Below are 27,171 nucleotides of genomic sequence, written 5' to 3'. Positions count from 1 at the left end.
TTGAATTATTTTTTCCTGCATCCTAGTTGTTTTAAAGAGATCTTTTCTTACTTTTTCACTAGCTGCAATGGTGTCTTTCAGGTCAGAAAGTCTATTTTTACTTTCACTCAAATGATTTTGCCAACTTGTGATTGAGGTTTTAATTTCCTGTATGTCACTTTGAACCTGTTTCATACATTCTATTTCTTTCCTAAATTGCTTATTCAGGGGTTCCATCATTTTTATATTCTCCTCTATTTTTTTTTTATCAGTGTATTCTTTAGAAGTACTTAGTACTTCTTTGATTATAGTTATCACTACATTTTTTAGTTCAGAAATTATTTCTGATCTGATTTCTTCTATACCTTTCTGCAATTGTTTCTTTACTTCCAACGCTGTTATATCAGAGATTTCAGGGGTGTGATTTCCAGTTCCCTCTATGCCAGTGTCTTCTGCATTTGTACTGAGTGGACTCGGGGCCTGAGACTGCATTTTGTTCCTTCTCTTTGTCATTTTGTATACCACTATCTTCTGACCTTTGGTGTAGAGCTTAGATAATCAGGTTCAGATCTATGAAGTTCAGATTCCTCCAGGTGGATGTTGCTTGGATTTGGCTGGGGTTTGGCTGCTGTGCTCCACTTCTTTCTGCTGCAGCCATTGGAGTTGAACCCTTTGTGTCACTCTGGCAAGATATTCTGCTCCTGAATCAGCTGGGTGGGTCTTGCCTCTAGCCTCTTTGCAGGTAGTTCTGCTGAAGGGTTCAGCCTGCGTTCTGCGTCTATTCGTGATCCGTCAGGCCCCGGGTCATCTCACTCACACATGGGGCCTGTGCTCTGGGTCTATTCAGGATCCGGTGGCCCCAGGCGGTCTCACTCACACGCCAGGCCTGCGCTGTGGGTCTATTCAGGATCTGGCGGCTCTGGATTGTCTCACTCACAGGCTGGATCTTTGCTCTGGGTCTATTCAGGATCCGTGGGCCCCGGGCGGTCTCACTTACACGCTGGGCCTGTGCTCTGGGCCTATCGGGAACTGTTCTTTTAGTTGGCTTTTTTCACCACTTTGTATTCTACCTTCTTTCCAAAATTTTTGTTTGTGTGTACTTTGACCTCCAGAGTGTGCCCCTCATGGCCTGTCTTTCCTTGACAAAGATTTCATTGTCTAAGTTTTAGTATTTCTTCAGCTCATTTAACCCAGTGTTTCAATTTTTTTCCTATAGCGTGCTTCTGCCATTTACTTCATTGTTTTAATGAAGCAATTCTGTTGAAATGCACCAACTCCCAGTAGTGTTTCCTGACCTCATATGGTTCCATCTTCACATCTGCTTTCATCATTTTGACAGATGCACTGTTATCTTACTTATTTATTTATTTATTTTCTTATTTATTTGGTACCAGGTCTCACTACGCAGTTTGTACTTGTAGTGATCCTCCTGTCTTAGCCCCCTCAATGTTGGGCTTACAAATGTGCACCACCATGCCTGGTTTTGGTAGCCAACACTACAGGTTCTGGGGCTGGCATGGCATGCAGTACCAGGGATTGAACCCAGGTTCTTGCACTTACCAGGCAGGTGCTTAGTCTGCCAAGCTATTTGCCCAGCCTCACTGTATTTTTTAATCACACTTTGAAAAGACATAAAGGAGGACCTCTAGAATTTCTTAAGAAAGTGACAAGGATAGTGGATAAGTGTTCAAAGTGAGGGGGGATATTTCAAGAGGGATTAATATAAATATATCTTTTACCAGAATAAAATTTTTTAAAAATGTAAACATTCACTGCATTTTTGATCACCTCCTTAGTAATACAGAGTAGTAGTGTCTCAAGGACAGATAGCTGAGATTGGTTCTGTGAAAGATTAATACGGATTTCTGGCAGAATTCTTCCCTGGAAGGAGGAAGGAAGAAAATGTAGTCGTACATTGCTGGATGACAGATTGGATAAATTGGAATGTGCTTAATAACTTGCCTGTGTCTTTATGTGAAATGGTTTCTTGCAGTATGAGCAAGCAGTGATAGGTTTTGTTATATTCCAGCAGAGCATCTTGGTCCAGTTCCTTGCCTCAGCCATCTCTGCTTCCCTTCTCAGAGTGGCAGCCAATGGCAACTTGGGCCACAGATTGTGGATGTATAATGCTGCCCTATTAGGGGCAAGAACCCTGCCTCTGAGTGGCCACTAGTGTTCCATGTGGCTTTGCTCTCCACTTTCTGAGCATGAATCCTGCGCTCTCGTTTCTGATTCTGTATTAAGCATACATACTGTTCTTTCAGAGAGACAGCCCTGTGTCAGTCTTCTCTGCTCTTCTTTCCTCTAATTCCACCTGTTCTGTATCAAGCACAATACCTTGCCTCTCTGGCATTGGAACATTGTTCCCTAATACTCAGCACTACCAGGGGTTTCGATCTGTTTTTAATCTTCCATTGAACATTGAACATGTCTTTGACAGTCTGGGAAAGGGGAAGGTAGCAGCCTGTGTCTGAACTGGCACCTTGCCAGGAGCATCCCCTCCTTTCATTAGGTGTTAAATTCTGAAAATGTTCTCACTCATGGTTGTCCCCCATCTAGGAAAAATAAGCCATAAATATTAAGATTGAGAGATGAGAGTGGACAGGTGAGTAGGAATGAAAAGCTTCAGTGGCTGTGTGAAGCTGGGGAGATTGGATTTCACTATTGGGCTTATTTACCTCAAGAGTGCCTTTAGCAAAGCTCCTGATTGTTACTTTAAAAAAATTAAGTGAAATAGCCTGGGTGACACACGGGAAGTCAGGGTGGGGGAAATTTAGAGTGACCACCAGTCCTGATTTGCCTGTGGGAAGGGAGAAATCTCACAGTTTTAGTATTAAAGCCAGTAAGGCCCTGCATATGAATTGGTTACCCTAGTGTAAATTGTTGTTTGCACCTGTGGTCTTTCATATGTGAGATGAGATTTCATGCTACAATGAATGTCCGCATTTTCTTCAGTCACTGCCAGGGCATGCTGCTGTTAGCCTGCGAAGACTGAGAGGGTTTTTTTTTTTTTTTTTTTTTTTTTTTTTTTTTTTCATATTTTCTTGAATAATCTCTAAACTCTATTTCCAGTTGTAGTCAATTTTTAGCTGTATTCTGAAATTGCTCCCACAAATAGACATTCTTCAGTTTATTCTTACGTAAAAATTCTTAATAGTCTTTGAAAGCTGGGATTGTCTTTAGTATATCTTTTGAGATACACAATCCATGAGGTTGGAGTGTTAGTTAAGTTAGATGCTCTTAAATGAAAATTACAAGGTTTTTCCTAAAAGTCTTGGGGGGTTGGAGACAGAAGCAATTTCAAAAGAATTGTTTGGTTACAAAGTTGTGGAGGATTTAAATCAAGTGCAAGCCCAAAGTATTAGTGCCAGTGTTACATTTGGCAGCTGTCCTACATCATTTTGTCACTCAATGGAATAAAAACACCCAACAAATATACTCAGTAAGACAGTTTTTCCCCTGTGGCTTCTGATACTAGTAGTATAGAAGTAATAATGCTACTTTAAATATGGTAGTTGAGATTGGAGTTTATGTATTTCCTAGAAATTGTTCCAACTGTTTATGAAGTCTGGCCTAGGAAAATCCTAATTGTTGCTTTTTACTTGATTTTGAGACCTCTTTAAGGCAAAATAGTCATTGGTGGCCACCTAGAAATATCCAGGAGTGTCCTTAGCCAAAACCCTCAGAGAAGACAGTGGGGTAGAAATACGTAAAGGTCCTTCAGCCTTTTCTTCAGACAAGATTGAGTGTGTTCAGGGTGGAATGGCCATACACTTGGATTTCTTCATCAGGCATTCCAACACAGTATGGAAAGATGAATCTCCTTTGATCCTCCATATTAGTGTATTTATATTTGCATTTAAAGTTACAAATGTATTGCTGATCTTTTCATCTTTACCTCATAATGCATTTTGTAGTATTAGTTATATCTGAAGGTTTGTTTCCTAATTCACCCTTAGTCATCTTTTACAGAAAAAGTTGCTTTTGATCCCATTTTTGCTTCCACTTCAATTATTCAATCCACTTAACAGGTCCTATTGGTTTCCTGAAAACATTCTAAATCTAATGACTGCTTCTCATCTCTTCTGTCACTGCAGTCCAAGTCACTATCGATACCTGCACGACCTTCTCTGACAGCTTCCTGATTGGCCTTTCTGCTTCAACTCAGTCTTCTCTTGTATTGGTCAGCTTTTATTACTCTAATAAAATGCCAGAGACTTCACAAAGCAAGGAATTTTATCTCCATTATGGCTCTGGTGGCTCAAGGTCAAATTCAAGCTTTTTGTGACAGTGTTATCTGGGGCTTACAGGAGGAGGCCAGGAGAGACTATAGCTGGAGTCATCTGAGATTTGCTCGGATGACTTGCTCTGGTCAAGGCTAATAGCTCCTGAAGCAGCTAGGGCCTTGCAGACAGCTACAGCAGTAGCTGGCAGAGGGTGCTCCCTCTGGCTGTTGAAGGGAAATGGGAAGGTCTGGTCCACTTTCTTGTTTTCATTATCACCTCATCGCAAGGGACAGGGAGTGTGTGTATGTACAGGTGTGCCTGGTATCTCCTCCTCTTCTTGTAAAGCTCCTTGGATTCAAGCTTCGGATTCTATCCTAATAATCTTGTCTAATCCTGGTCATTTCCCCAGATCCCCTCCCATTAAGCACACAAGTCAGATTAAGTTTCTTCCCTCTTAATTGTTTAACAGTGGGAATTAAATTTCAACACAGCCATAAAGCTTTGTGTGACACCATCATCTCCACACTGTAGCTTCTTTCTGGCAAAGCTATATGTACTGACTGTATTTAAGTAATTATGTGTTATTGTTCTCAGAATAGTGAGTTGTAAAGATTTTGCTGAACACTTTCAGTTGCTGTGTGTATATTTGATTATTTTTTAAAAATATTTATTTATTTATTTATCTATTTATTATGACCCAGATTCTCACTGCACAGCTCAGACTCATAGTGATCCTTCTGTCTCAGCCTCCCTAGTGCTGGGATTATACGTGTGCAGCACCACACCAGCTTTCAGTGACTGGCATGGCACACCCAGTTTCCGGGGCTGGCACAGCATGTGATACTGAGGATCGAACTCAGGTTCTTGCGCTTGCCAGGTAGGCGCTTAGAGCGCTGAGCTATCTTACCAGCCCTACTATGTGTATATTTTAAAATGGAGCTATTTGTTTATTTTAGGACAGTTTTAGGTTCTAGCAAAAAGAGCAGAGTTCCTATAAATGCCTGCCTCCAGGCATGCACAGCCTCCCCCACTAGTAATGCCCTACATTGGAATGGTATGTTTATTACAGTCGGTTAACCCATATTAGCATGTCACTATCATCCGAAGTATATAGATTATGGGGTTTTTTTTGTATTTTTAGGGAAGGGTCTACAGGGTGTTTGGGGTTTCACTACTAGATTGGACTTGTAGTGATCTGCCTGTTTACAGCCTCCCAAGAGTGGGATTACAGGCGTGCACCAACATGCCCAGTCTCAATTGTTATCTCAGCGTACCCTGGGGGCGGGGCTGGCATGGCAGTCCTGCCCCTGCACCTGCTTGCAGGCACTTTAATCTGCTGAGCTATTTGTCCAGCCCTAAAAGTGTATAGTTTGTGTGAGAGTTTACTCTTCTTGTTTTATAGTCTATGGATTTTGAAAATGTATAGATATTTATGTACCATTATAGTATTATATATAACAGTTTCACTGCCATAAAAATGTTCTACCTGTTCATTCCTTTCTTCCTTTAACCCCTGTCAACCATTGAAGTTTCTATTGTTTCTATAAGTTTCTTTTCAGGAATATCAAAGTCATTGCAGCAACATAAGGGAGACTTTTCAGATTGATTTCTGCACTTAGTAATGTGCATTTAAGGTTCTTATGTCTTTTCATGGCCCATTAGCTCATATCTTTTTAGTGCTGAGTAATATTTCATTGTATAGATGTACCATAATTTATCCATTCATCTGCTAAAGAGCACTTCATCCCCTTTCAGTTTTTAGCCATTATGGATGAAGTTGCTATAAAAATTCATATGCAGGTTTTACATGAAGAGTTTGAGGTAAGCATGTCTGGTGCATTGAATAGTAACAGTATGCTTAGTTTGGTAAGAAACTGCCAAACAGTCTTCCAGAGTGGCTACAGAATTTTATTTTCTCTCCAGCAATTCATGAGAGTTTTTATTAATGATAAAAATTCTCAACAAGCCAGAAATAGAGAAAAAATGCCCTAATGTGAAGACAAATTGCCTTTAAAACCCTATAAGTAACATCTTATTTAAGGAGGAGGATCAGGAATGAAGCAAACACATCTCTTCTTATCCCTTCTGTTTAATATACTGGAAACCCTGACTATGCAGTAAGACAGCTACAGCTAAAGACATAAAAGGAACATTTATTGGAAAGAAATACAACTATCATTTTGCAAAGGCGATACGCCGTTCTGCATACAGTGTTAAAAAAAGCAGCAAAAAAGTACTGCAGCTAATAAACAATTATAGCAAGGCTAAGATTTATATTAGAAAGCCACTTTCCTGTGTACCAGCAATGAATACATAAAATTTGAAATTGAAAGCATGGTATCATTTATACTGGATGCACCCAACAAAATGGACATTCATTTTTTTCAGATAGTCTTCAGCATCTGTTGGTGTAATCATGAGGTTTTTGGGTCACACAAATTGATTTTCAAATGTTGAGCCAGTTTTGCATACCTGGTGCAAATTCACTTGGTTATAGTGTGTAATTTCTTTGTATATGTGAATTCAATTTGCAATTTTTTTGAGGATTTTTGCATCAGTGTTCATGAGAGATGTTGGACATAGGTTTTATTTTAGGTAATGTTAACTTCACAGATGGAGTTTTAGTATATTTCCTATGCTTTAATTTTCTGGGAGAGATTATAAAGTATTGGCTACAATTTTTCCCCCTAAATGTTTAATAGAACTGAGTAGTGAATATGTCTGGGCCTGGTGCTTTCAGTTTTGATTCTTTCATAGAGACAGGACTATTTATGTTCTTTGTTCTGGTATGAGATTTAGTGTTTTGTGTTTTTCATAGATACAGTCTATTTAACCTAGGTTCTGAAATTTGGAGGCATAGGGCTAGTTGTAGTATTCATTTATTGCCTATAGAATCTGTGCTGTAGTCATCTCTTTCTGTGTTAGTTACTAATATTTTTTTTTCTTAGTCTGGCCAGCAGCTTACTGATTTTTTGAGTCTTTTGAATGAACCAGATTTAAGTTTCACTAATCTTCTCTAATAGTTATTTGGGTTTTATTTTATTGATTTGCCTTAAGTTTAATGTTTTTCTTGTGCCTTCTTGATTGACTTACTCTTCTTTTTCTTGTGTCCTAAGATAGATACTTATATTATAAATTTTAGATTTTTTTTCTTTTTGGTTCCAGGGTTTGAACTCAGGACCTTGCACTGTCCAGGCAGGCATGTATGCTGCTGAGCTATCTCCCCAGCTTCTTTCTTTTTCATTTGTATATTTGATGGTATAAAATTTTCTCTAAGCATTGCTTACACTCTATCCAGTGCATTTTGGTGACTTGTATTTTAATTTAGTTTATAATATATTGTGATTTTGTTCTAAGATTTCTTGTTTGGCCTGTGTATTCTTTAGAAATCTATTGTACACCATTCATATATTTTGCAATTTTTAAAGGTATATTTCTGCTTTTTGAGCTGTAGTTTAATTCCATTGTGGTCTGAGTACAGACCATAATGATTTCCATTGTTTCAAATTTGGTGATGTGATTTTCTTGGACTGTTCCATGTGAGCTCAAATAAGAATGTATATTCTGCTGTTACTGAAGTAGCTTAGCTAGCGATATAAATTATATGTGTTGATTAGTGGAGGTGTTGATTTCAAGATGTCCTTAAATAACTTTTTAACTGTTACATCTTTCCTTTTGTCACAGGAATGTTTAAATTTTCAACTCTAACTCAAAGATTTGTCCTTTTTTATTGCTATTCTACCAGTTTTTGCCTTACAGTTTTGCTATTGTGTCGTTAATTGCATACACATTAAAATTGTTACATTTTTGGCAGATTTGACCTCTGTTATTTGGCAGTGCCCCTCTATTTGTAACAGATTTTATTGCTCTGAAGTTTTCTTTCCCTGAAATTAATTTAGCTGCTACAGTCTTCTTTTGATTAGTGGCAGTGTGCTGTGTCTTTCTCTATGCCTTTACTTTCACTATCTCTGTTTTTATAACTAAATTGAGTTGCTTATAGACAACATAGAGGGACTGGGGAGATGGCTCAGTGGAATAAGTGCTTCCCTGGCAGACACAAGGACCTGAGTTCAATCCCCGGTTCTGAAAAAAAAAAAAAAAAAAAAAAAGGACAACATAGAATTGGGCTTGGTGTTTTAGCCTGTTTGTTTGTTTACTTTTTAACAACTTTGGGAGTAAAGGCCTTAGCCACCCACAGTGTTGGGATTGTAGATGTGCCATCACACCCAACTTTTCTTTCATTTCTTAAGATATCAGTGATTCTTCTGTTTTTTAAAATTGTTTTTAGCAATATCCTAGTGTTTGCAGGATAATGACTAATCAAGACTACCTTCAGATTGCATTATATTAGTTCACAGATTAAGCAAGTACATTATGTACTCTAGTGTTCCTAATTTATTTTTTCATAAACATAGATTCATTTATACCTAAACATACATAAGCACATATACTGTATATGCATATATAATTGAATATGTTTCTCCTAATGTTACTGTGAACAAATTGTTAGGTCCTTTAAGGGTAATAGATTGCATCTTGTTCCTTCTCTAATGCTTTTTCTTTCCTTACGTACATAGCCAAGTTTCTGACCTCTGCCACTGTCTTTCTGTTTTTGCAATGCAGGTCCACTGGCAACAGTTCCCTCAGCTTTTCATTATCTGAGAAAGTCTTTATTTCTCTTTTACTTTTGAAGGAAAATTTCTGAGGACACTGAATTTGAGGTTGATTTTTTTTCAATCAATACTTAACATTTCACTTTACGCCTTTAATTTTCTTAAGATAGGAGGTCACTCTGTTGCCCAGGCTGGTCTCTAATTCTTGCATTGAAGGAATCCCTTTTTCCTGAGCCTCCACAGCAGCTAAGCCTAAAGTGTGTACCCACCGGGCTCACTTTACACTCTTGGCTTGCATGGTCTCTACAGAGAAGTCAAATGGAACCTCTAATTTTGTTCCCTTAGAGATACTTTTTTTCCAGTTTTGTTTACGGTATTTTATATTTTATTTTCTGCAGTTTAAATATGGTATGTCTAGGTGCTGGGCATCATTATCAGTGGTAATAGTAGTAATAGAATAGTATTCGCCTTGCTTGTTTTCTCAATTTCCCAAATCTGTAGTTTGGTGTCCTACATTAATTTATGGAAATTCTCAGTGATTTTCTTCTATCCTTCTTTGTCATTTTTTTTTTTTTTTTAGTATTCCCATTATACATAAGTTCTCCCTTCTGTATTTGCTCCATAGTTCTTAGATATTTTGTTCTTTTTCTTTTAGTCCTTTTTTTTTCCCCTTTTGAATTTTCTACTTAAGAAGTTTCTATTAAAATATCCTCAAGCTCAGAGGTCTTTTCTCTGGCATGTGCTGTTTGCTAACGAGCCCATCAAAGATGTTCTTTATTTCTATTACAGTGAGTTTGATCTCTAGCATTTCTTTTTGATTCTTAGAACTCCCTTCCCTTTGCTTGCATTATCCATCTGTTCTTGCATGTTTTCTACTTTGTTCTTTAGAGCCTTTAGCATATTAATCATAATTTTAAAAGATTTATGGCCTGATAATTCTAACATTCCTGTCATATCTGTGTTTGGTTCAGGTTTTTCAGGCTGTATTCTTTGCCTTTGGAACTGCCTTGTGAATTTTTCTTGATGAGTAGATACAATATACTGCTAAATGGAACTGCAATAAGTAGACATTTAGTGATATGGTGGGGGATATGTAGGGAGGGGCAGTAGTCTATAATTTTTTTTCATTGTATGTATTTGGTACAGGGTCTCACTACACAGCTCAGACTCAGATGAGTAGTGATCCTCCTGTTTTCAGCTTCCCAAGTTCTGGGATTACAGACATGTGCCACCACATCTGGACTCTGTCATTGGCTCAGTGCACCCCAGGGGTAGGTCAGTGTGGCATGTGGTCTGTAATTTTATGATTAGGTCTCATCAGTCTGTTAGTGACCCTGTGCCACAGGAAGCATAAACTTCCTGAGTGATTCTCTTTTTATTTATTTTTTATTTTTTTCTCATTCTTAGTTGGGATAGGCTGGGTAGTGGTATTTCCTTTCTCCCGTGTGAAGGGTACTAGGAGCTGAAGTTTCTATTCTTCCACCTTGATGGCTAGTTTTGGCTGAACTATGTAGGTATTTCCCTTCCTAGGACAGCTGGGCTCTAACAAAGGACATTTGGTTAGAGCCAGGTAAATAGACCTTGTTAAGAAGAGCATAGTGCTCTGGTATGTTTCATAATAGTTAATTTCCAGTTCTTTCTGAGATTTTTCTCTCATCTTCACTCAGAGAATCTAGGTGAACTTCTGGAATTAAAACTCGTAAAAATATGGAGGCATCCTATGGCCAGATGTTCTTGCAGTTTTTTCCCCTTGCCGCTTGTAATGCTGTGTCTTGTCCTCATTGAATCTCTACAGTTCATTAATTGTGCTTCAAGATTTCCTACTCTGGTATTGGCTCCCACACATGTTTCTTCTTGTTGGTCTCTAGCAGTGAGGCTATGGTTGTCAGATTCCAGCCTATCTGTCTCTGCCATGTTTTGGGGTGTGGTTTACCTTACATTCTCCTCTAATGGATCTTAGAAAAGTTGTTGATTCTCAAGTTTGTTTTGTTACTGTTTTCAGTCTAAAGTAATGATTCCTAAGCTCCTTATGTGCAAGATGGAAACAAGAAGTTCTGGCAATGTTTAAAGTTTTATTGAGCTTTAATTCAGATGAAGGGCTAAATAGTTAGTTGAGTTAAATAGCTCAGCAGATTAAAGTGTGTGCAAGCAGGTGCAAGGGCTGAGGCTTCGATCTCTGGGCCTGCCATGCCATCCCCACCCCCAGGGCACACTGAGAAGATGAATGAGACTGGGCGTGGTGGCGCATGCCTGTAATCCCAGCACTTGGGAGGCTATAAGCAGGCAGATCACTATGAGTCTGATCTGGTTGTGAGACCTTGAACACCCTGTAGACCCTTCTTTAAAATATAAAACAAGCAAACAAACTTAGATGATGCACGTGTAATGATGTCCACCAGTTTAATTTCTATAGCTGCACTGTAGAGATTAAGAACTAAGTGACTTCAAGGGCTGGGGAGATGGCTCAGTAGAATAAGTGCTTCGCTGGCAAGTGCAAGGGCCTGAGTTCAAACCCCGGTTCTGCCAAAAAAAAAAAAAGAACTAAGTGACTTCACATAGCTACTACCACAGTCATTACATAGAAAGTCTTCTTCATCTCTACAAAGCTCCCCTGTGTTCCTTTTCACCCAGTCTTTTCCTCTGATCTTCAGTCCCTCGGAAGTACTGTATTGCATTCTGCCACAATGGGTTGCCTTTAAAAAAACGATGTAGAAATGTTACTTTGTTTTGTGTAGTCACAAAGATTTTTGCCTCTTTTGTTCTAGAGATTTTGTGATTTAGCCTCATATGCAGATATATGGTTACCTTCGAGTGACCAGGATAATACGCTTTTTATATAATAACTTGTGAGATATTTCCTCTGCTTCTATTTTCTGGAAGAACTGGAGTAGCTCTGATACTGTTTTTTCTTTTAAGTATTTGTTAAAATTCAACAGTGGTGTTTTCAGAGCCTGAAGTCTACTTCGTGGGAAGATTTTAAACTATGAATTATATTTCTTTAATAAGATAGGGGACTATTAATGTTTGTTATCTTTTTCAGTGAGGTTTGATACTTTGTCTCTTTTTTTTTTTTTTTGGTACTGAGAGTCAAACTCATGACCTTGTGCTTGCGAGGCAGGCATTGTGCTGCTGAGCTATATCCCTGGCCCTGATTGTTTGTCTTTCAAGGAATTTTTGAATTACATTTAAGTTGTTGAATTTATTGTTATTAAATTAATCACCATATTTTCTTAATGTCTTTTTGATGTCTATAGGAACTATGATAATCTTCCTTTGATGCCTAGTATTGATAATTAAGATCTTCTCTTTGCCTGATTAGTACAGATAGAGGTTGCTCTATTTCATCACATCTTATTTATTTTTTATATTTTCATGTATTCTTTCCTCTTCCTGTTTAGATATTTTTCTTACTCCAGTGTGTTTCTGTTTTTTTCTTATGAACTATACCCCATTGATTGATGGTTGCTTTGGTATAGGATTTCTTAACCTCAGCTCTGTTGACATGTGGGCTGAATAGTTTTTGTTGTTGTTGAGTTTTCCTATGAATTGTACACTTATTTTTATCCTTGGCCTCTATGAAATAAAATTGTGACATCAGTTGTGACAGTTGTGACATCTACAATTATGTCTCCACACAATGTCAGAGGCCCCTTGAAGACTGAGAGGGAGATGACAATGACAGAATTACATTGATTGAGAACTGTTTCTCTTAGGTTCACATTATGCATCTTTAACTTATCACAGTCACCATCACAATATTTTTCTGCCTTTTCTATAGTGTCAGAATCTTAAAATGTTATACTTTTCTTTTTCATAACCTTTGTGCTATTTAATGCATTTTATTTTTATTCTATGTTGTAAACTTCAGAATACATTGTTACCTCGCATTGTTGTTGTTTGTTTTTTTTTTTCCTGATGGTATTTCCATTCATTCGAACCAGTCTAAATTCTAATATTTTTCATATGCTTGAAAATTTTTATGTACCAATTTTTGTAGTATTATTTAATGCAAATTATTTTAGCCTTTTCTGAAGTCTTTAGTTTACTTTCCTTTTGGGCTGCAGTTTTCTTTTGGAATAGAATCTAGACTGCTGTTTGTTTTGTGTATTTGGAGTATGTCATCAGATTATCTTCTAAATTAGGAAGTATGCAGTCATTCTCATCTTTGACACTATTTTTAATATGTCTTCTTTTCTGCTTTTAACATTTTTCTTTATCATTGATATTGAAAAATTTGATATACATTAGTTTGGCCTTATTTTATTTGCCTCATGTTTTTAAAGCTTTTTGAGACATTGGGCTTGTAGTTTTCATTAAACTTAGAATTTTGGAACAAGTTGGAAAACCTTGGGTAACTCCAGTTCCATTTGTGTTAAAATACTTAATGTTGTTTCATAGTTCCTAAACTGCCTTTAATTTTTTGGTAGTGTTTTTTTTTTTTTTCTGTTTATTTTGAATGTTTTCTATTTTTGTTTATTCCAGTTTGCTGATCCTTTTTTTCTAGTACCTAATTCTATTAATTTCTTTTTTTATTAATTTCAATGTCAATTTAATTTCAGATTATATACATTTTGGAAGCTTCAATATATGTATGAAGTGAAAGATACACACATAGGTGCATATGGATGTCTTTTATTTCTGTTTTCTGTTAATTTTTCAGTAAAAGCTAAATATTTCATGTTGTATGTTTGGGGTGCCTGATTGTGATGTATCCTTTTAAATATTGTTGGATTTTGCTCTAATGAGTAATTAATTATATTACAACAAGAAATTGGATCCTTTTGAAGCTTAGTTTTAACTTTTGCTAGTGGAGCTAAAACAACCCTTAGCTGGGGAGATAGTTCAGTAGAATAAGCTCTTGCCTGGCAAGCACAGGGTCCTGAGTTCAATCCCCAGTACCGAAAAAAAAAAAAAAAAAGCTTAAAGAAAAGAGTAAAACAACCTTTAAGTTAGTATTAAAGTGGCCTTACTATTAAGATGATGCTTTTTCTAAGGATTACCTAGAATGTCCTAGTAGGAACATTCTGGCTCCTGGGAATATAAAATATTCTAGTCCCTATTTTGAGGTCTGAGCTATGTTCATTCTACTGCTTTTTGCTGCTTGCTTTTGACTGTTGGGAATTTTCACTCACACATACATAAATCAGTGCTAAGCCAAAGATTGTAGGAAACCATTCAGCAGATCTCTACTCACTCTCTTCCTAAGTTCTGCTGTTCCTCTAGCCTTCCTTGCTGCTTTGGCCTTCCTGTCTCTGTTCTTTCAATTGTCTTCCGCTTTTCTGCTCTGGCTTTGAAATTTTCCCAGGCAGTGTGTAGCAGCAGTCATAGGCCTCACCTATTTTGTTTCTCTTTTCACTGGTATCCTATCTTCCTATTTCTTCTTAGAAACTTTTGATTCATGTTTTAGTTTTGTTTTATAGTTGCTCAAAGCTTAGAATAAACTTTGTTGTCATTACTCCATAATCTGAAGTGGAAGTCCTTTAATTGTCATTTTGTGTTTCTTTTTATGATTGGAGATGACATTAGAGATTGCTTGGGCTGACATGCATGAGGACTGGTTGCCTTCGATTCTTTCTTAGTATCTTGGTAAAGGGCTGTGTTGCCTATAAAGGAAATCGGATGTTGTTGGGGAACATCCTGTTTATCTGTCTTCTTTATAAAAGAGGAAGAAATGTACTAGCTAAAGGTCGTACTAATTTTGCCTAGTGTGTAGCATAAGTTTTTAGGATATACAGCAACTTGGTCATTGATTTTTCTCCTACTGCTTGTGGTTTTAGGAATATTCTTCAAGTGATAATCTGCCATTTATCTGCTTCATTCTAGAATCTTGAATCTCTGTGCTCAGATTCTATTCTGAGAGCCAAACATACAACTTGCTGAATTTGTTGGTTTGTTGCCTGGAAAATTGTAAGGGCAAAATTGATATTTTAATTATGGAGAAAAAGAGGCAGCTTTTAAATGAAAATGTTCTTCTTTGCTTCACTGTAAAAGCATACCTAGGAGTAGATTTGCATCTGAAAGAAAAAGAAGCACAATGTATAAGTAATAAACTTTCTAGACATTGTAAGACTGCATAAGTAGGGTGGCCATATGTCATGTTTGCTGAGGGTAGCACATGTTTACATTTGTTCTAGAATAATTTTGGCAGATGTCCTCTTTCACTTTTGACAGTGACCTGATTTCGATGACACAGATATATTTGGGTGTACACGTGTGTCTGTATAAAGTTAAATATAATGAATATACTCATCCTTCTTATAAAGAACAGATTAATTTTTTTTCATGAGCAGAATGTATTTATTGAGAGAAAGAAAGCTCCTGTCCAAGAGAGGGACAGGAGGGGGGCCCGAGCGGGTAGTTCCCCGGGAAACTGTCTCTTCCAGGGACTTTTATAGTGTAAAACCATGTGAGGCTAAGGTAGAGAGAATGGGAACTCGCTTAGGTGGGCAGGAGGTGGGACAAAACTATGGTCAACCAATGGGATTACATATGGGACAGGTAAAGAACAGATTAAAGAGGGTAAGATTAATGTTAATTCTTTGGCTACTGTTGTTCCTGAGTGATAGATTTACTTTTTACTTTCTATTTCAGTTATATATTACATAGTATATAATGACTAATAAATATGTTCAATTTTTTTTTTTTTTTTACTTTTTTGGTGTTTTTGCTGCAGATGATTTCAATGCCACCCATCAGCACTGTGTTTTGGCTGGATCACAGCCTCGGTTTAGTTCTACCCATCGAGTGGCAGAGGTAAGTATAGATAAAAATATGATTCACACTTAATGGGATGTGATGGAAGTGGTGGAATGAGCAATTTATCATAGAGCTTGGGAAGAGTATTTGGTAGGAAAATTGCTTCCATCTAACTTGACTGTAGTCTGTTTACTTACTTTTTTTGCTTTCCATTGTATTGGGTGCAGTTTGAAAGTGTGTTCATGGCATGGGATAAATATATTTTGCGTTTGGGGGTATATTTCTTGGAGACGATAAATACCTTCTAGTGGTAGGTGTCGCAAGTTTGAAATTTTCTTAGGTATTTTATCTGTCAAGATCAAGGGCAGGATAGGGCTAGAAGAGATGGAATGAATCCATGGGTTTACACATTTGTTATCTGTGGTTGATTTCAAATGAATATTTCCCTTAACTTTTTGGTGAGACTTTGGGTGTATGAGTATAAGGAGAAACTTAAGGAACTTATGAATTTCCCAGTTGTATTCATAACCCAAATTTTATTGCTAAATTCTATCACCATTTGGCAGTGGATACTGGTCAGCTGGTCAAACTAGTTCAAAATAGAAAGTTAATGAGAAAAACCCATAGTCGTCACTTTAGGATTCCAAATGGTTTCTAGAGAGAAGACAGTAAGTATTAATTGAATTACAAGTTGACCTCCAAGCCAAGCCTGCCTACTCTGTACATTCAAATATATAAATGAAGATGGGGAGGACAGTCCCAACTAATTCATATGAGTATGATGATTAAATAAGTTAATCCATAGAATGTAGAAGTCTTTTAGAGCAGTGACTGGTATATGTTCAAAGAATTTCAACCACTACTAATTACTATTGTTGTAATTTTATTCTTATGAAAAGTTACTAAAAGATAGGAACAACTACAAAATCACATTATATGGAAAGTTGTTCCATTTCCATTTATACACTTGAGTGAGGGAATTTTAGAACAGCTAATAGAATGAAACAGGAAAAATGGTGGGATTATTGTTACTGTAATAGGATGTGGATGCCTAGGAAACATTCAGTGGCTGTAGTTTACCTGGATCCCAGAATATCAAAGATCGTGTTAGCAAGTAAGGTGACTCTGCATGAGAAGGATTGTGAGTGCTGTTGGATCTCAGATTAAGTGTTGAAGCAGAAATTTCTTGGCAGTCGTAGGCTGTTTCTTTAAATTGACATATTATTGGCTGGCCAAATAGCTCAGCAGATTAAAGCACCTGCAAGCAGGCACAGGGGCCAGGGGTTCCATTGCCGGGCCTGCTGTGCCAGCCCCGCTGTGCCGGCCCTGCTGTGCTAGCCCCTCCCCCAAGGCGTGCTGAAATGACAATTGAGACTGGGTATAGTAGTGCACACCTATAATCCCAGCTCGTGGGAGGCTGTAAACAGGAGGATCACCATGAGTCCGACCTAGTAGTCAAACCCTAAACACTCTGTAGACCCTTCCCTAAAATACAAAAAATAAATAAAAAATAGAAAAATAAATAAATAAATTGACATATTAGGGGTAACTTTAGGTAGGTTATCATAGCAAGAGAAAGAAGAAATGCCCATAAATGACATGGAAGACAGTGGAGGCATGGCAACTGCACAACAAATGGAGACAGGAAAGTAAGAATGAATCAGTGAGTGGGCAAAAGAGCAACTCTATTGGCTATTTTGTACATGCTAGGCTCTGGGATGATTCTGAGTTTCAAACCTGGGTGATCAGGGTATGACAAGACTGTTAATAGGAAGAAAAGTGTAAGACGTTGTAGATAGTTTTAAAAAGGGTAAGTTGATACTGCTAAGTGGACAGATCTGGCAGACAAATGGAAATGTAACATTAAAAATGGGAGAAGCCGGGTGTCTGGATGCCTCTCTGTAATTCTAGCATACTGGGATGCTGAAGCAAGAGGATTCTAAGTTTGACCCAAATCTTGGTGACTTAGTGACTTAGAGAGACCCTGTCATGGATAAAAAATGTGGATGGGAGATACAGGTCCAGGTGAAGGCCTTGGGTCCAGTTGAAAGTAGAATGAAAAAGAATAACACAACAATTTGGAAGAGCACAAGAAACTTTTAACTCCCCAGCTCTTACAGTAACTACACACAGAAGCTCTGCAAAGAGCCCTTTGGTGTACTGTTTGAGAAATACTCTGCTAGCCTTAGTTGCTTAAGACTTAGCTTTCTCAGATTAATCATAACTGTATTTACATCATCTAATACGTAGGGAAAATTCTGAGCATTCATTAACTGTAAAGAGAGGATTATCTTTGATAAATCTATTTAGAGGAAATTATTGCTCCAGTTATATGATTTTTATATTGTTTTGTGCTTTGGTTAAAGCTACATGATGTTTTCTAATTAGACACAAATAATGTGAGTTTTGTGAATATCTTGCTTTTTGTATTCCATTTCAGCTCTCAGCAAACTCTGGTCTATGGACCAGGGGACTGATTTTGTAAATAAAGTTTTATTGTAACACGGTTACTTTTTTATTATTTATGGCTGCTTCAGTTACAGTGTTAGAGCTGAGCCTTTGTAGCACAGATGTTGTGGCCTACAGGCCTGAAATAATTACTCTCTAATCTTTTTAGAAAAAATGTGCTGATTTCTGCTATGGGTGATCTTTTATTTTTTTTTTTATATATTTTTTTATTTTTTGTGGAACTGGGGATTGAACTCAGGAACTTGCACTTGCCAGGCAAGCGCTTATTCTACTGAGCCATCTCCCCGGCCCCTATTGGTGATCTTTTATAAAGAGGCTTTTAAAACTCACTTTAAGATTAAAAGTAACTTTAAAAAAAATCACTGTCTTAGGATAAATTTCTGTTTCTAACAAAATATTATCCAGGGTTAAAAAAAAATGGTAGTATTTAGTGCTGGTAAAGTTACCTTGAAAGCAGTATATTTTATGCTTCTGGTAATTTTTCTTGTGGTTCCTTTTTAGAAGGCTATCTAGGGAATGTGTATAAAGTCAGAAATATTCATATATTTGATCTTGTAACACTGTTTTTAGAAATTAAGCCTATTTCTATGGACCTATTTCCATAGAAATAAAAGGTTTATTCACCAGAGTCACTAATAGTGGAAAACTGGGATGGATCCTTAATGCTTTTGTACTGTGTGACCACTTAATTGAATTGTTGAGTATAACCTTAATTGAGAACATTAACACTAGTTGTTTTGAATACTTATTTGTAAAAAGAGAAAGACAACATATACATTGATATTTGCATGCTGATTATAACTATATGGACAGATAATCACAATAACAAAAATAGGTTTCTGTGGCAGGATTTTGTTTTTATCTTATTTAATACTTTAAAATTCATCTTATGTTATCTTATGTAGAGTATAGGGAAAAAATAATTTTCCTCAATGCTAAGGTTACTATTTTATGTGAAATTATATTTTAATAAAATTAATTTAATGTATTTATAGTAATTATTACTGTATTCCTGCATAATTATTTTTGAATAACTAGTTACTGAAATGATTTAAAATTCAAAATCTACTACTTAAAGTCAGTCTTTTTTTCTCAAGCCAACTAACTCCTCCTTCTTGGAGACAACCAAAGTTGTCAATCTTGTTATCATTTATGTGTGATGTTACTCACACATAATGGTAACCTACCCTGTACGCTATTCTGTACCTTTTGTTTTGTTTTAGAAACTCTGATGATAACCCCCATCAATAAATATTTCCTTGGCATGGGCAATGGCTAAAGTTGCTTTTTGTTGTTACTGTTTTTCCTGGGTTTTGGTACCAGAGGTTTCATGCAGAGCATCATGCATAGAACTCGTGCACACGCGGCAAGCACTGTGCCACCAGAGTACACCCCTGAGCCTAGCAAAGGCTGTTTAGGTAGTGCACCTAAATCATGGAAGATATTTATATTTAGAATACATAAGGAATTCTTAGTAATTAAAATGAGAAATAATTTTGGTTAAAATGATGAAGAGTCTGTGTAGGCATGTTCCAAAGGAAGTATGAAATTGCCAAGAAGGACATGAAAAGTGCACAGCCTCCCAGAGAAATGTAAATGGAAACTGTGATGAGATGCCACTTGATTCCCCCTCAGAAGGTTAGATTGAAAAAGCTAAGTGTTAGTGAGGCTGTGCCTTAAGGAACCCTGTGCACCTCTGCAAAGAATGGATAAAGATGCAACCACTTGGGGAACCAGCTGGTCATAGCTTCAGAACGTTAAATACAGAGTTGCTCTGTGATGCAACAATTCTATGCCTAGCTATATGTCCAAGAGAAGTTGAAACATATACATTGTTGCTGATTTGTACTGATCAAAAAGTGGACTGAAGCCAAATGTTCATCACCTAAGTGGATGAATAAGTTGTGGTCTAGTCATACAATCAAACTTTTGGCAATTTGAAAGACTGAAGTGCTTTTCCATGCTGCACCGTGGATGGGCCATGCAAAGTCTAAGAAGCTAGTTGCACAAGATCATGCCACGCATTATTTATTTGATTTGAATGTCCATAATAGACATATTTATTGACATAAAAAGGAAGTTAGTAGTTTCCCAGGACAGAAAAGGTTGGTGAAAATGGGAAGGAGTGAGTGGTAAAGGACAGAGTTTCATTTTGGTGTAATAAAATTATTGTAAAATTAATTGTAGTTATAATTGCACAGCTCTCTCTCTCTCTATATATATATATATATATATTAAAAGAGTCATAAGCTTTAAGTTATTGAATTTTATGATGTGTTAATTATAATTCAATAAAGCTTTGGAAAAATAAAAAAGAATAAAAACCTAGCAACAAACTCAAGTCTGATCATAGTCAAATAATACTCTATGTATTCAGGAAAAATTTCACTTTCTCCTTTCCCTTTTATTGGCAGCAAATAAGGTTGAATTGTGCTTCATTCAATTGGTTCCCAGTTGATGGGAAATTTAGGTTGATCCCATCTTCAGCTATAATAACTGGCTTCACAATTATTTAGGTTACTTTGTATTTGGGAAAGTAAAGGATTGAGGAGGACAACTTTCTAGGTAGAATGTCCTTTAAAAATACATTGTAGGAGGGGTCATGGGACTAAAGTGAATGATAATTCACCTCTATTCTTTGTTTTCTCTTTAGAACTGCCCTTGTGCTTTTGGTACCCTGGGGTCATCATATTAAAATGTATTATTAGTCAAACTTTTAGATTTTTGGCACAGAAACTTGGTTTTACCTAGCTTGCAGATTTCACATTGTGTAAATTGTCAATAACTGTGCAGAGACTTTCTATACCAGAGTATTAACCCTCAAGGTTATTTCCAAGGGCTCAGTTTAAATTATAAATAGGAAAATAAAAATATCTTAGAAACATATTTCCCTCATTGTTTCTAAAGTAGATCTATGGTTTGCTTTTTATCATTCTAAAAAGTCATTTAATGATGGAAACAAATGAATGCATGTTCTGTCTGCGTCCTCATCTTTTTTGGCATAGGATCATTCCAAAGAGTTTGTCCATTTGGCCTCTGTTTTGTTTCCACAGACTGAGAGGGGAATAAACTAGTTTGTATGCTCCCTGATACCCAAGTGCTAAGTTATGCCTTTGAATGTGCTGTGAGGTCATGAGCAACATATTCTTTATTATTTGAAAACTTATTCTGCCAGTGAGCACAGCTGCCTAGTGTTTTTTTTTTTTTTTTTTTTTTTTTTTTTTTTGACAGGGTCTTGCTAGGTTGCTCGGGCTGGCTTTTTTCTTGCAGTATAGGGGAAAACTTTTGAGAGCTTTTGAAACAGTTCCACAACTTGGCTACCTTTCTGTGCCAATGCCAGGTTCATGGCACTAAATATAAAATCCGTGTCCTTGACTTCTAGGTTAATGTTATTCATCACAGAATTTCTCTCTGTCTCTGTGTCCATCTGTCTGTCTGTGTCTCTGTGTCTATTTCTGTCTCTGTCTGTCTGTCTCCTCTCTCTCTCTCTCTCTCTCTCTCTCTCTCTCTCTCTCTCTCTCTCTCTGTCTCTCTCTTTCTCTCTCTCACATGCACACACGCACGCACACCAGGCCTTGGTCGCTTACTGCTTACTGCTGTTTGGTTAAACCTAAAAGATCCACATGATAAAAGAATAGCAGGAAGCTGAGTAGCCCAGTTGAGGCTGAGCTGGCTGCACAGAAAGTAGTGCACAGGCCACTGTAGTAGTTCCTGAGCTAAGGAGTATGGGCTGTGGGGACAAAGGTGAATGTGAAAAGCCTTAGGAAGAGTGGCACAATTGAGTATGGCTTTTGCTCTTAATCTTGATTACTGTTGTGTCTTGGCAGTGCTCTACAGGAACCTTGGATTATATTCTACAGCGCTGCCAGTTGGCTGTGCAAAATATCCGTGATGATGTGGATAATGGTGATGTCTCTTTGAAATCCTTTGAACCTGCAGTTTTGAAACAGGGAGAAGAAATTCACAATGAGGTGAGGACTTTCAAGAACTGTAAAGGATGTGAGATTCAACCCTTACTAAAAAGTTAATCTGCCCCAGTTATGTGATGGTCTAAGGTATAAGACTCTTAAGGTCAGGGGTGAAGTACAGTATTACAACAGTGGCAATAGCCAGAGCCTTAGCTTTTTGTGCTAATTCTCTGTTTTGGTCTATGTGAACTATTCTAGCAAAATATAGTATCCCACAGAGTGTCTAGACAACAGGAATTCATTCTCACAGTCCTGGAAGTGAGATGAAAATCAAAGCAGAAGCAGGCATATGTCTTTGGTGAGGGTGTGTTTACTGATTCATAGATGGCACTCCTTCTTATTGTGTCGCTGACAGATAAGCCCCCTCAGACCGCTTTTATAAGTGTATTAAGTCCTCCCAACTCATTATCATCCCCCAAGTGCCTCACCTCTCACTGTGAGGATTTAGATTTCAACATAAAAATTGAGGGGTCTCAACATTCCGACCACAGCCTTTCCCAAGCTTCTGTTTCTACCAGATGATGCAAAGTGGGCCAGATAACTTGTGCACCCAAAGGGATTGCCTCCTAGGAGAGGCACCTTATGCTAAAGTAGCTTGCATCTTTTCTGGTTGGCAGTAAGCACACCAGTTTACTTCCTGAGTTCTTAAGGCAAACCTGCCTGCTGTTCGAGAAAAAGCTCTTTGTTTTCCAAACCTGTTTGCTATATAAACATCCCTGCAGTGAGCATATGAAACACAGGCCCCTCAGTACCACTCACAACACATGCAAAAATACAAACAGCCCAGCAAGATTAGTCTTCCACCATGGAATGAGGAAGAGCCCAAACAGCAAGTCACAATACTTTGCCTTTTATTTTGGAAATTTGTTGCATTTCTGCAGTCTGTGAGTTCAGCAGCAGCTTTTGATGTGAGTTAATGTTTTCCAAACTTACTGTTCTTATTAATATTTGTCTCAGTTACCTTTCTTTTGTTGCTGGGATAAAATACCTGACACTCAAAATTAAGGAAGAAAGGTTTATTTAGCTCCCTAGTCCATACTCAGCTGGCTCCAAAACAGAGTGGCAAAGGGATAGATTTTACCGTTAGTAAATTATACCTTAAAAAAACTTATTTTTTTTAGAAAAACAAGATTAATAAAGAGTGGAGATGTACTGATGTGTTTCACCAATGGAGACTTTTTCTTGGTATAGTCAAAATGATTGCTGGACAATTAGGAAAATAAAAATGTTCTTATCCATCTCTTTAATAATGTCTGAGCATGTGTCTGGCACTTTTCTGGGTCAATTAAGATATATTGGTAAAGAAAAAAGATATTCCAGTCCAGGGAGGCAATAATAAATAATAAATGTAATACATTGGTAAAGTATGTAGTATGTCCCAAGGTGCTAAATACTATAGAGCAAAACAGAGAAGGTACTAGAGATTGAGATGACTGGAGAGTATCCCTATTCAAAAGGATCTGTTTTGAGCAGGTATTTGAAGAAAACGAAGGAGTGAGCCATGTGGATATCCTGGGAGGAGCATTTTGAACATAAAGATAACCTTTGCAAACTCTATGAGGTTGAAAGTGCCTGGCATTCACAGAGTACTTGGGGCCAGAGTGAATGGGGGAGCGAGGCTGCCAGTGTAGGAGATGAGATCACGACATTGTCAGGAGCCTGGGAAATGGCAGACTTTATAGGTTCTCAGAGACCTCCAGAGGGACAGGACTTTCTTTTCTGCTGTGAGGAAATTAAGGAGTGATGCAAGGGTAAATAATGTCTACTCAGTAGAATAAGTGCTTGCCTGGCAAGCGCAAGGGCCTGAGTTCAATCTCTGGTTCTGAAAATAATAATAATAGTAATAATAATAATAATAATGTCCAGCCCTACGATTTTTTTTTTTTGTATTTTAGTAAGTGTCTACAGGGTCTCACTATGTAGATCAGACTCGTAGTGATCTGCCTGTGTTTAGCTTCCTAAGAGCTGGGATTACAGGTGTGAGCCACCAAGCCCAGTCTCATTGGTCCTCTCAGTACGCCCGGGGGTGGGGCCGGCATGACATACTGGGGATCGAACCCAGGCACTGTGTCTGCCTATGCAGGAGCTTTGATCTGCTGAGCTTTTTGGCTGGTCCGACAATATCCTTTTAAAATCCTTTAAAAACTATTTAATCTCGTAAGTGTGCTTTACATTGTCACAATTTCTAGAACTAAAGACAAAATCAGTCTACATTTATGGGGAATAATAACCACCCGTCATGCTAAGCTGGGCCCGGGGGCCCAGTTCTCTTTTCTTCATTGTGCCCACTGAGTTCCTGTATTCTCTCTCATCAGTGCCTGTGGAGACATTGCTGATAGGGTCACAGGAAACACACAGTTATGGGCCTGATAAACTCGCTGATTATACCTGAAAAGAAAGTTCTGTCTTCCCCATATTTGTGATATAAAAATTCTAATCTGGAAAAATAGTTTTTCCTTTTTTAAAATCCTTAAAAGTTTAAGAGTCAAATTAGCAGATTGGGTGCTGTGTTTAGCATGCTTATGTACTTGTGGTCTTCTGTGACTGTTGTTTTGTTATCAGGAGAGGGCAGGGGAAGTCTGTAAAATTAGACTGCTTATCTAAGATAAGAATACTGTCATCCAAATCCTTGTTTGAAAAAATGGCTGGCTGCTTTTGACATTGTATACATTAGGGACAGGGAGAAGAGATGGATGAGAAGGCTTGGCTCCTTGAGCCCAACCTGGGCTTGAACAGAGAAAGGGAGAGGGATCTTGAATTTGATTAGCATGTGAGTCAGTCTTCATCCCCATGCACCATCTTTGGCTTTTCAAGGTTGTCTCCTTACTTAAGAATTAATTCCATATGTCGGGGCACATCATCAAATATTGTTCTTTTCCCATACTGCTGGCCTGGAATTGATCACTTGCATGCTTGCTCTGTACTATGTTCTATTATTAGATGAAAACACAAATGTGCATTGTACATTCCATTTTCTCATTTGCTTTCCTCTTTCTTCAAGGCCATATGCCTTTGCTGAACTGAATTATAAGATTAAGGTCTGGGTTTTAAATACTGTGAACTTTCAGGGTGTCTGGATTCAGGAGTGGCTTGTTTTCCTTGTCTAGAATGGTTTCTAACTATTTTGGGAACTTTAGACCTAGGAGCTGTGTATCTTTTAAAATATTTTTTTTCCAGTGTAAAATCCTTAGAAAGATGTATGTTCATTCATAAGTAGAATCTTCCTCTGTGTTACTAAATTGTGTTTTCTTTTTAAAAAACAGTGATGTAGAACCAGTCTATTTTAGTTTATTTCCCCTGGAAGAATATGTATTTGATAACATTGTCTGGGTTGGTAATACTGTCTGGTTCTTACTTTCCGTTGATCAGATCTGTATCTTCTTTATAGCTCTGCAAAAGGGTCATCATAGGGTATCCCTTGTAGATTGGCTCTTGGCATCTCCTCCTGGTCTAATTTCTTTTTCAGTGAAAGAAGAAATTAATCAATTACTATAATAGTTCAGTTATTATAGTGAGATGTTAGCGCTGAGGGACATGTTTACATATCTCATGCAGGAATCATGTTGTTCACCTGGGACCAAATCAAGAACCAAAACAAATGTGGTAGAAGAAAAAGAGATGCTGTATGCTCACCTGGAGGAGTAATAGAGACGACTTATGTGGTCATACAGTGTTTCTGAAATATATTTAGGAATCACATACCTGAGTGCCCAGTGACTTAGGATCAGCTGGTAGATGGATCCTGTTTCTTTCACTGCTTCACCTCTTCAAGTGTTCTCAACATATTTCTGGGAAAAAAGATTTTCATAGATGATCAGTCTTGACTGTTCCACTGAGAAGGTAGATAAAGGGAAGAGGGTTACAGAGATGGTTTTCTGGGTCACAACTATGAGCCTAAAAATACTGTGATCATATTTTCATCTGTCTCTGACAATGCAGAAGGTCCATTAAGATCTTGCAGAGTTTGTAGAATGTCAGTGTTCCTTTTGATACTTGTAGACTTTCATTCCTTTTGGGTTACAATGGGCTCAAAAAATTCAATGATGGTGAATTTTCATTGCATGCATGTTAGATGTCATTGGTTTGTAAGTATGAAGAAGACTAAAGAACCTCAAAAGAGCTGCTCCATATTGTTTCCTGTTGTTCTTGTCTTCAGGGGCCTGGTACCTACACCCTCTGAAGTGTTTTCTGGCTTCTAGTCTATGTTTGCATTCCTTACAGTTTGTCTGTTAGCTCTGAGCCTCCTTGTGGGGGAACTTCACTCTGGGAAAGGGATGAAGTCCTAGTCCTTGTCATGTTTAAAATTTTGTCAGTCAAATATGGTGATGAGGCTTTTATTTATTTATTTTTAAAAACTCTGAAGTAATAAGGTTTCCATTGTATCCTGAGTGCGGGCTCTCAGGTTTTCTGTAAAGTCCACCCTGCAGCCTTCCTTCCTATCTTCCCAGAGTTTAAAAGGAAACAAAATTTTATTTTAAAACTGAATCTCTGTATCAAACAGCTGGAAACATTTTTTGCTTCCCTACTTAATTTTAAGAAAAGAGCTACTGCTGCTTTTGTCAGTGGGAGAATAAGTAAGGGTGACATTTGACTTAAAAACTGTAATTTTTTTTCCCTATGGCACAGAAATGAAAAAGTCAGGTCGTAGAGTTGAATGGAATGCATGTCCAGTGGACTCAGTGTCCATAAGGACTGTATCTCATGGGCCGTGCTTCAGCTCATGAGTAAATTGAACTATATGCAGGTTGTATTTCTGTTTTCTGGCTAGCTCTAATGGGCAGGGTTGGGCATGAATTCACATAGGTATTATAACTTTTCCTGCTCAGAAAATTTCATAACATTGTGAGATACTTATAGATGTAGTTCTAAAGCTTGTAGTCTTGTCTTCCCATCTGGTAAGTACCGAACATATAGTCTAGTATTTAATTCTTACCACAAACCTATGTGGTAGTGTGTCATTATTCAGATTTTTCATTGATCCAGGGTCCTTTCTTGTTGTTTTAAAACAGGGTTTGTATGTAGTTCAGGTTGGCCTCTAACTTGTAGCGACCCTCCTGCCTCAGCCTCTCTAATATAAGGATTACAGGTATGTGCCACCGTGCTCAATTTAGAGACCTTATTCTTAATTATGACAGTCTCTGTCTCAAAAGATAGTTGGGCGAGGAAGATGAAGGCAGTATCTATTAAAATAGACAAGGCTCTTAATTTGTTCTCTTGTCC

At 37.5% G+C, this 27,171-nt stretch overlaps 1 protein-coding gene across 3 annotated transcripts in view; it reads left to right on the top strand.

Moving 5' to 3' along the window:
* Nucleotides 1–27,171, top strand: part of Fto (FTO, alpha-ketoglutarate dependent dioxygenase) — a 442,060-nt gene that overhangs the window by 211,732 nt on the left and 203,157 nt on the right. For all 3 annotated transcript variants that reach the window (XR_002822291.1, XM_023721791.1, XM_023721790.1), the window contains 2 exons: nucleotides 15,492–15,571; nucleotides 21,811–21,954. Coding sequence is in view for 2 of the 3 variants with exons in the window: in XM_023721791.1 (XP_023577559.1) it covers nucleotides 15,492–15,571; nucleotides 21,811–21,954 (224 nt within the window). In the remaining variant the exon portion in view is untranslated. The remainder of the gene's footprint in view (nucleotides 1–15,491; nucleotides 15,572–21,810; nucleotides 21,955–27,171) is intronic.

The sequence above is a fragment of the Octodon degus genome, unplaced genomic scaffold (assembly GCF_000260255.1).
Source record: "Octodon degus isolate 3935 unplaced genomic scaffold, OctDeg1.0 scaffold00085, whole genome shotgun sequence".
Taxonomy (NCBI): Eukaryota; Metazoa; Chordata; class Mammalia; order Rodentia; family Octodontidae; genus Octodon; species Octodon degus.
This window is presented reverse-complemented; position numbering and strand designations above follow the sequence as displayed.